The sequence below is a fragment of the Macrotis lagotis genome, chromosome 1 (assembly GCF_037893015.1).
Source record: "Macrotis lagotis isolate mMagLag1 chromosome 1, bilby.v1.9.chrom.fasta, whole genome shotgun sequence".
NCBI classification, from domain to species: Eukaryota; Metazoa; Chordata; class Mammalia; order Peramelemorphia; family Peramelidae; genus Macrotis; species Macrotis lagotis.
In genome coordinates this window covers 447,760,810-447,770,719 of record NC_133658.1, presented here as the reverse complement: position 1 = coordinate 447,770,719, position 9,910 = coordinate 447,760,810, and the positions used below count along the sequence as shown (strand labels likewise).

General features: G+C 39.3%; 1 protein-coding gene across 1 annotated transcript; it reads left to right on the top strand.

Annotated features, from left to right (window-relative positions):
* The first annotated feature begins 357 nt into the window (after positions 1-357).
* Positions 358-7,185, top strand: FOXA1 (forkhead box A1). The gene is made up of 2 exons (XM_074213420.1): positions 358-870; positions 3,373-7,185. Exons 1-2 carry the CDS (start codon positions 796-798, stop codon positions 4,696-4,698), a joined length of 1,401 nt encoding a protein of 466 aa, XP_074069521.1. The 5' UTR covers positions 358-795; the 3' UTR covers positions 4,699-7,185.
* Positions 7,186-9,910: the final 2,725 nt, after the last annotated feature.

The following is a 9,910-nucleotide window of genomic DNA, read 5'->3' as shown; positions in this document are numbered from 1 at the left end:
TGTTCTTAAGCAGTCATCTGGAAAACAGTAGGGTGCCCAAGTAAGGGGAACCTCAATTGCAGTTTAGTTAACAGTCTTCTAATCTCCAGGCTTTGACACCGGCTGTCCTTTGACTTTCACTTCAGAGCTTTCCCCGCCACTTACACCTCAGCCACAGTGTTCATTTAGAGAGATCTGCTATCCCGAGGTCGGCCCCACTTTTTTCTTTGCAAAGGAGAGTATTTCCCTTTTTGTTTTCTTTCCACTTCCCTCTTTCCTCTCCCTCTAAGCTTAAACCAATTACGTTGCTTTGCAAATAAAGTGACGCCTTAGTTTGGGGGAGGGGACGGTACGATAAAGAAAGTAGGGAGTTAGGGTGATCGAGAGGGAGACGGGGTGGGAGGAATCGAGAGTGTCTGGTGCCCGTTTGTTTGCAGGTGCATCTTTGGCTTTGTAGGTGCAAGCGTCTTTGTGCAGCGGACAAATGGGGAGAGGAGAAGGAGGTGGGCACTTGGGCGACGTAAGATCCACATCAGCTCAACTCCACTCGCATCCCAGGCGGCACTTCCTCACTTTCTCAAGTGTCTCTCACCCACGCCGCTCTACGCCAGCCTTTCCCTCTCCCCAACCCTCCCCCCACCAGCTGCAATAAAGCATACACCGGGAATTGGCTTCCTCTTAGGTGGGGTGCTGATTTGGTTGGTGACTGGGGCTTTTTGTAGTGTTATTGTTGCTGGTTGTTTCTCCCCCTTTTCCCTTCCTTGCTGCCCGCCGCTTTGCAAAGGGCTGAATGATTACACTGGGTAGATTGGCTCCATGATGTTAGGTACGGTGAAAATGGAAGGGCACGAAACTAGCGACTGGAACAGCTACTACGCGGAATCTCAGGAGGTGAGTGAAGCTGGGCGGTCTGAGGTTGCTGTTCAAGAAGGGGAGGAAAAGAGGACGGGGAATAGGGAATCTGGGGAGGACAAACTAATTAGTGAAATTGGGAAGCTTTAGATACTGCGACGACTGCCAACCATGCTTCGCTCTGAACGAAACCATAATCTAAGAGCTGAGATTTGGAGTCAGATGGACCAGGAGTTGGAGAGATGTTCCCAGCTTCAGAAAAGGGGACTTAGACTTTTTGAGGATCAGGAACTTGGGGTTTTGTAGAGTTTGGGATTTTTTTTTTTCCTTTGGGGAAGCACTTGCCTCCACGAAACGGAAAAACTGGAGCACAAGCCGTACCACAATTAGGCAAGTAGCGACATGGGCAAGTTGAAATGAACCCCACGAAGAAACCAGGACTTCCTTGAGAGGCTGACATCTCCATCCCCTCCCCCCCCCTTTTCATTTCCAAATTCTCTCTGACCAGAGTAGCTGAGTAACTAATGGACTCAAAGAATCCGTCCCCAATTCAAAAACAAAACAAAAACTTAATCTTTTAGAAAGATCTTTGAGGAAAAGGAGAACGCTCCTAGCTAGAACCACTGGGTGGCGATGGTGAGATGCATCGGCTCATTTCAGACAGAAAGAACCTGTTTCTCTTCATTGTGAATCCCGCCTCCCTTCCCCCCCACCCCCAACTCCCCTTTGCGTGACTTTGGGTGACTTTTATTTTACAATAAGCACAAAAGAATATTGAGAAAGAATAGATAGGCCAACCACCTACTAAAACTCATTTTCTCTTGAAATTACCCTGTGATTACTCAGAAGATTTATTATACTGGCACTTCCTGGACACATCCATTCAACTAACTGCATTTGCTAAGAATTGTGTGTCCCTGTGTAAAAAGTAATAAGAATACCTAAATGCCATAGAAGAGCAACAGGAAATATTTTCATAGATAATATAGTTGCTTTCACTTAACAAATATCTTTATCTGCTCACAATCTTAGCTTATGCATAGTGAATATTTAAACGTGAGTAAACTCTAGATCATGTAACTTTTAAATTCTCTTTAATTCCTGTTTATTTTCTAGAGTAGGAATAAGATAAGACAGTTTTATGACAATTACTTTTAAGAATCAAATATTCTTTTATGTAAAAGTTAACAATTCCCTGCTTAATCTTTTGAGAAATTTCATATGAATCGTTATTTAAGAACATACTTTAAAATGCTACTGTAAAATGCTTTAATTTTAGCTTAATTTTGAAAGAATGAAAACTTTTTCAGCTGTTTAGTTCTGTCTCAGTCATATTGAAACTCCTATTTCTGATCAAAGATATCCTATCCAAATTTAGGTTGTGAATATAAATCGATAAAGTGATGCATATCTTAAGTGGGTGTTTTATGAATAGAATAAACATTTGAGAAATTTTCAGTGGCTGAAATTGTTCATTTCCTAGCTTCTATGATATGATCATCAAGTTTCTCTTTCAGGTCATGCTTTACAAAGATCAAAGTGTCCATTTTAATATGTCAATAAATATTACAGTTGAGATATGTTATAAATTACCATATTCTGGAATATATTGAGGGTATTGGAGAAAGGGGAAATTATTACAAATATCTGAATATTTTCAAAGGAGCATTACGTACTGATAGTAAATCTAATATATACATTGGATTTCTTCTAGTCCCCCTTCCAAATTTACTTTAAATATTCACTTGTCCAATCCTAACTTAAATGTGATGGTGATTTTATAAAACTATGCAGAAGATTTGTTTAAGAACAAATAAAACCACTATTTGCTTAAGATTTGTAAAGGTCAATTATTCTCTACATTAGGAAAATGAGCCAATCTTTCCATCACATGAATTTAGATAATTTCTGGTAAGAAATAGTATAGAAATACTGTACAGAGAGACAGAGGAAATTGAAGGAGAAAGAGTTGGTTAAAAGTCTGTTGCAACTCTAGCCTCAGGCCTTGCAAATTACATATGTTAAATAACAAAAGGAGTTTGCACATTATTCAATCTATTTTTCTTGAATGAAAATCTTTCTGAAAATTGGGCTTAATGAATAGAAATATATTCTTTTTTGGGGGGGACAAATAGAGGATAAAATAGGTCTTTGGTTTCCAGAGGTGTTTTTTTTTTGGGGGGGGGTGCATTTTGTAAGAGAAACAAGAATTAGGATAATAGAATAGAGGATAGTTAGAAAGTGGGTTTTAAGCTAACTTCTGATTTTAATAAGGTTCATACCTTTCTGGGTTATGTTTTATGTTAGTATTTCCTTCATGTTTGTGGAAATTGGAATTTTTTTTTCCTCCTTGTTCCTCTGGGCCCCCCCCCCCCCATTCTTTGCTGAATGTAGGGCAGATTATTTATATGATACTGAATGGTCTTTGTATTAGAGAGAAATGCAGGTGGATTTAGGTCAATCCTTTACCCACACCCATCACTTATCCCCCTCTGCATTAACCCACCCCTCTTTTATCTTCTTTTACACTTCCTACTGCAGGCCTACTCTTCAGTGCCTGTCAGCAACATGAATTCGGGCCTAGGTTCAATGAACACCATGAATTCCTACATGACTATGAACACCATGACCACCAGCGGCAACATGACCCCAGCTTCTTTCAACATGTCCTATGCCAACCCGGGCCTAGGCGCCGGACTAAGCCCTAGTGCCATGACTGGAATGCCGGGAGGTTCAGCCAGTGCCATGAACAGCATGACTACAGCAGGGGTGACTGCCATGGGAACGACCCTGAGTCCTGGGGGCATGAACGCTATGGGAGCTCAACAGGCTGCCTCTATGAATGGACTGGGTCCTTACACTGGGTCCATGAACCCCTGCATGAGTCCGATGGCATATGCCCCTTCCAATCTGAGCCGCAGCAGAGGGGATGCCAAAACTTTCAAGCGGAGCTACCCGCATGCCAAGCCCCCCTACTCCTATATCTCCCTCATCACCATGGCCATCCAACAAGCTCCCAGCAAGATGCTGACCCTGAGTGAAATCTACCAATGGATTATGGACTTATTTCCCTACTACAGGCAGAACCAACAGCGCTGGCAGAATTCCATTCGCCATTCGCTCTCGTTCAATGACTGCTTTGTCAAGGTGGCTCGCTCTCCCGATAAGCCTGGCAAGGGCTCTTATTGGACTCTGCACCCGGACTCTGGCAACATGTTTGAGAACGGCTGCTACCTGCGCCGGCAGAAGCGCTTCAAATGTGAGAAGCAAGGCGGGCCGGGAGGTGGCGGCGGGGGAGGAGGCGTGGGCAAAGGAGGTCCGGACAACAGGAAGGAGCCCCCGGGAGGTTCCAGCACTAGCTCCAACTCCCCCTTACATCGCGGGGTGCACGGGAAATCGTCCCAGCTGGAGGGTGCGCAGGCGTCGGGTACTGCGACCAGCCCCCAGCCTCTGGACCATAGTGGGGCAGGGGCGACAGGGGGCGCCCAGGAGCTAAAGACTCCGGCTTCCTCTTCTGCCCCGCCAATCACCTCTGGGCCCGTGGCGCTAGCCTCAGTGCCCCCCTCCCACCCAGCACACGTCTTGACACCCCACGAGTCCCAGTTGCACCTGAAAGGAGACCCTCACTACTCCTTCAACCACCCCTTCTCCATCAACAATCTTATGTCCTCCTCCGAGCAGCAGCACAAGCTGGACTTCAAGGCCTATGAGCAGGCTCTGCAGTACTCACCCTATGGCGCTGGGCTGCCTGGAAGCCTGCCCCTGAGCAGTACCTCCATGGCGGGGAGGAGCACAATTGAGCCTTCGGCTCTGGAGCCTTCTTATTATCAAGGTGTGTATTCCAGACCAGTCCTAAATACTTCTTAGCTTCCGTGACTGGTGCTTTTTTCTGGGATGGCCATTCTGGTAACAGGAGAAATTAAAAAAAAAAAAACCCATTCACGAAACCCCAATAAACATTTTATTTTACGTTTTTGCACAATCTCTTCCCCCTACAGTGCAAAGGACTGTTACTTTATTATTGTATTCAAAACTCGTTGTGTATGTTATTATAAAGCAATCCAAATAACCAAACACAAACTAAAATCCTTCCTGCAAAGCTCAGTGATCCACAATTGTATATAAAAAAGATATTTCCTCTTGTTTTTCCTTCCCTCCCTCTAGTCCTCTCTCTTTCTCTGTGTATTTAAAAAAAAAAGAGGTAGTCAAACTTGTAAAATATTTGTGTGTTTTTTTCACTCTCTTTATTATCCAACTTCCCAAAAGTTTACAGGTATTTGGCAATGCTCTTCATGTTAAGAACCCAGATAAATAAACAAGTAGATTTGGGGGCTCTTTAAAAATTATTGAAGGATAGCACTCTTCTTAACGTAACAAAGCACATGCAGAATCCAAGAATCAAAGGTACTTTTTAAGATAATTTTTCTGAAACATTTGCTAGCTGCTGACTTAAAAGGATATATGTATAATTTCTTAATACATATATATATGTATATATATATATAAATGTTTAGTCTCTCTGTTTGCCTATGGATATGGTCCTACATATACCTAGGTAATAAACATATTACGTCTCCAAAAGTTGCCAAATGATGTTACAAGAGCCACAGCTCATATGGTGCTCTAATTTCTTTCCTTCTCACTACCATATAGATCTGAGAAAAATTGCTATAAAAAAACCACCCACATGTAGCTCTCTATTCTTTGATTTGCAGACTACCAATTACTCAATGAGCATCAACTATATACTGGCACAGTGGGAATTCAAAGACAAAAATAAAAGAGATGTGGTCATTTTTGCTTTGGGGTCACTTAACACATAAAAAATAAATATGTATTATTATAACATTATAGAAATGTTATTTTTCCAGAAAAAAAGAGTTATTACATTAGGAGAGAGACAAGGTGTAGAGTGCTTCATTTTGAAATCTGTTCCAAGAATCCAAAATTATTTTTATTGTGCCACTTATTGACATTGTTTGCTTGTTTCATCCAGTGTTAATGCACCTTCCACAATCTGATGTGGTGTTAGCATAGCCAGATGGATTTTTATTATTTTTCTTGTTTGCTTCCTCAGTGTTTTTAATTTATTGCATGGTTTATATTTCTTTCTTTTACAGATGATATTACTTTAAATGATGGTTAAAATAACAAATTAAAAGGTTAATTTTTATAAATGTGATTGTAATGGGAAATATTTTCATTTAATTAGCAAAGAAAATAATTGAGATTTAAAACTGTGGAGTATGTTTTTGATCACTTGCAGTTAAGGACTTTAAATAAAACAAATGTTAACAAATAAGGATTTCTGCTTTCTTACTATTGCATACTGGCAAATTATAAGATAGATATTCTGAAAACAAGGAGTTGAATCTAAGAGAAGAAGAAAAATTTCAACAATGAAAACTGGTGCATATATTATAAGAATATCTACAACATAAGTAAACTCAGTTTTCCCAAAGAAAAATGACTGCAGGCAGAATTGACATATGCAGGCTGATACAGGAGACTTGATAGAGTAATTCTGGGAATCAAGATTATAAAGATTATTTTATTCTGAGAAGGGTTGATTTCCATTTTAAGAAATGAAAGCATGCCAGTAGATATGCTTTATATAGTAAAGATAATATGGTATATTTAAACCACTACCACCCTCTCCCCCCCACCCAGTGAAACTCACCCCGATTCTTTCTCTTTATTTGAGAGTATACAAACATAATGAAAAACAATTGGACACAATTAAAATGACAAAATTAGCAGATCTGAGTAATATTTTCTTATTAAAAAAATAGTACCACCACCAAACTTTATACTGAAACAAGGACATTTATTTCTTCGCCTGATCAATTACATCTTAGTTTAAAGGTTTTCCAAGGTTTTTGTGATTCTGTATATTGTAGCAATTTTAATGTCGTCGTTTCTAAAATTTTAGTCGCCCGGATCCCAAATTGGTGATTTCTATTTTAAGAAACTTAAATGTAATTTCACAGCAATAGTTATCCTCAATCACAAAATCATTAATCTCCTTTGATAGCAGTCTCACTTTCCAGTTCACCTAATGCTTTGTCAAACTTGTGCAGATTGACATCAACAATAACAACAGCAGTCCAAGAAAAAGCAGATCTCTGGTGAGGAGCCTGCGTATGTGAACACAGTAATTTATAAGGTTTGAACTTGAACAACTCTTAATTTGATCATTCTCACTTCACATAGGAGAACAAGATAAGAAGAGTTGTGTAATTCTCTTAATTATAGCATAATTGATTTTCCAAGGGAAAATCATTCCTCCATTTAAATAACTGGAGCTCCCAATCAGTTTTCTTCAAACCATTGTCGGTTAGAGGAAGCTGGAAAAAAGACCTTTATTTGAGTAACTTAACAAATTATATATATATATATATATATATATATATATATATATGTTTGTGTGTGTATGTAAATTGAGGTATATAAGGAATGCTTAAAGACCTAGCGAAAGGGGATGAAGAAAAACCTGTAAATTCCAACAATTCTCCATATTTAAAGTCTTGAAATCCTAATTCCAAGTATGATATAAACGCGTGGCAAAGAAATAAGTGACATTAGAGGATCTTACAAGGCCAAGGTATTTCACTTTGCAGCTTGTTCTCTCTCTCTCTCTCTTTTTTAAAAGTACCAGTTCTTTTGCTTTTTTTTGCCTGTCTTTCCTCCCCAACATTAAATTAATTTACTGTTCCGTTCTGCAGGAATTGATTCTGTTATAATTCTTGTTATTCTATAAGGGCTTTAATTTGAAGGTGATGAATCCCATACCCCCTCCCCCTCCCCCTCCAATCTGCCGTGGGTGTTCGGTGGAGGCATCGAGTTTTAGGGATAGAACTTGGGCGTTGGCTTCACTTCTCTAGGACTCTGGGTTTGGAAGGAGAGTTGCTCAGTGAGGATTTGGGGAAAGAATCCAACCTGAATATGAAGAATCAAAATGGTAAAACTTTAACAAGTAAGTGGAAGCCGCGAAACAATCACCCAGTCAGATCATAGGCGTAAAGGTACGAGAGCTCTAGCTGCTTACCTTACTTACCCCAGAGATCTTTAAAGTGATTTCAACATTTTTGCACCTTTTCTGGTTCTAAGGACAACTTCCAGTGTGTGTGTGGGGGGGGGGGGATTGTTGGGGGCGTCAGGCAGGGAAGGAGTGGCTGTAAAACGAAATAGTCAGTACCTCCGAGGAAGAAGTGTAGTTATTCATTGTTTGCCGCCCCACCCCCAGCGAATAACGCTTTTGTTTGGTTCAAGACCTAAAAGTCAACAAAAAACAAGAGGAAAGTCGCCTATTTACTGCTCCTGTAAGCACAACTGTGCCTATTTGCTTGCGGAGGCTCTGGCTGTTAATCCTCTCCTTGGAAGCCTGCAACAACAGAAGAAAAAAAAAAACCCAACCCTGGTCCTCTGCGTTAGGGAACTTGGTGCTAAGCACTAAGCTCTAGCTGGTGCAATCAGAGAAGCAGGGGAAACGTTTATGGATTTGATGGATTGGTTTCAAAGAATTTTGCTTTCCTAATACCCTATTTTCTGGTGTGAAAATATCTACTTTCTGCCACCCGGGACTTAGTAGAACTTGAAGTTCCGGGATAAGATCCAGGTTTGTTTCAATGGAGATGGTGACTTCTGATCTTCGTTCCTGTACACAGTTTTCTCGGTTTTAATATTTTCCTTCTAGGAATTCTGCCTCTCCCCCCCCCCCCCGCACCCCAGTTCTGGTGGGAAATATACGTCCTGTGTAAGAAAAACGTAAAAGATTTATCTGAACCATAAGGGCGCTACAATTCTAAGGAAGAAGAATTTCGAATCATTAGAAAAATTTTCCAGATTTTCACCAAGCACCAATAGTGTTGGTATGGAGATATGAACACTTGAAACGTTTTAACTTCTGGGGTCAGGGCTTTCTTTTTCACCTGTGTATCCCTAGTACCTAGCACATAATAGACGCTTAATAAATGTTTGTTGAATTGAACTGAAAGAAAACTGGACACTAGGGAATGGAGGGTGGGCGGGGGAAGGGAGATAAGAAGTCAATTCTAGCCGTCTGAGGAACTCACTCAGAAGTGCTCTTAAGCAGAAACCATTACAATTATAGCATAAAATATACTACAAGATTGTAAACCAAATAGAAATCTTAATATATCATTCACTGTCTGAGGTCCCTTGCTTTATTCTATAGGAGAATGAACTTGTGATAGATAAGCATAGAAAGAAACCAAAAGATATAAGCAAAACCCCAAGAAAAAAACTTAATTTCCAGTTTCATTTTTTTCTCAAGATGGATTTTTTGGAAAAGGAAATTAGATGTTACATAATTTTATAATATCTTCCCTCATATTATTTTCTTTTTTAATCAATTACAAGAACAAATTCTGAAGAGGTTATATGTTTAGATAATCATACTGGAGCATTTTGTAAATTGACATTCATCTCCGTGTTAATCAAAATAAAAGTTCCCGCCAAGTTAAATGATCAAAACAAATTCCTTTAAAAGTAGCTTGAAACAAATGAGCTATACCTAAATTTAAACTTTTCTAAATATCAGTTTTGTTTTAGCTGCAACACTAGGATCGTGTTGGTATGTTGCAATGGTAATTTACATAATTGCTACATAGTGTTTTCATTTGTGGTAACCAGAATGTCAAGAGAAGAAAAACCAAAATTGCATAGAAATTATGTAATTAGCATTTAATAGCATTGTATTTGCAATAATAACTTTAACTGAAAACCACTTACACATTAATTTTAGTGAATGATACATATTTTTATTAAAAAGAGTGAAAGGACAAAGGTATTATACTCACAAAGAGTGTATATTTCTATGTGGTTAGCGCTTGCCTAAAAATTGATATTTATATTATTTGAAAAAGTCTGACTCAATAGTGGAGATCATGCAATAACTTGAAATTCAATAATCCCTTAATGAAAAGAATTCAGGGTATATACAAGACAGTCATGCGAATAAATGTAAGAAAAATATACAGAATTGAAAGTTGCTATTACATACCAGGTTTGAGAATAACCCCCTTTAAAAATATGAGATTAAAAATGGCTCATTGAG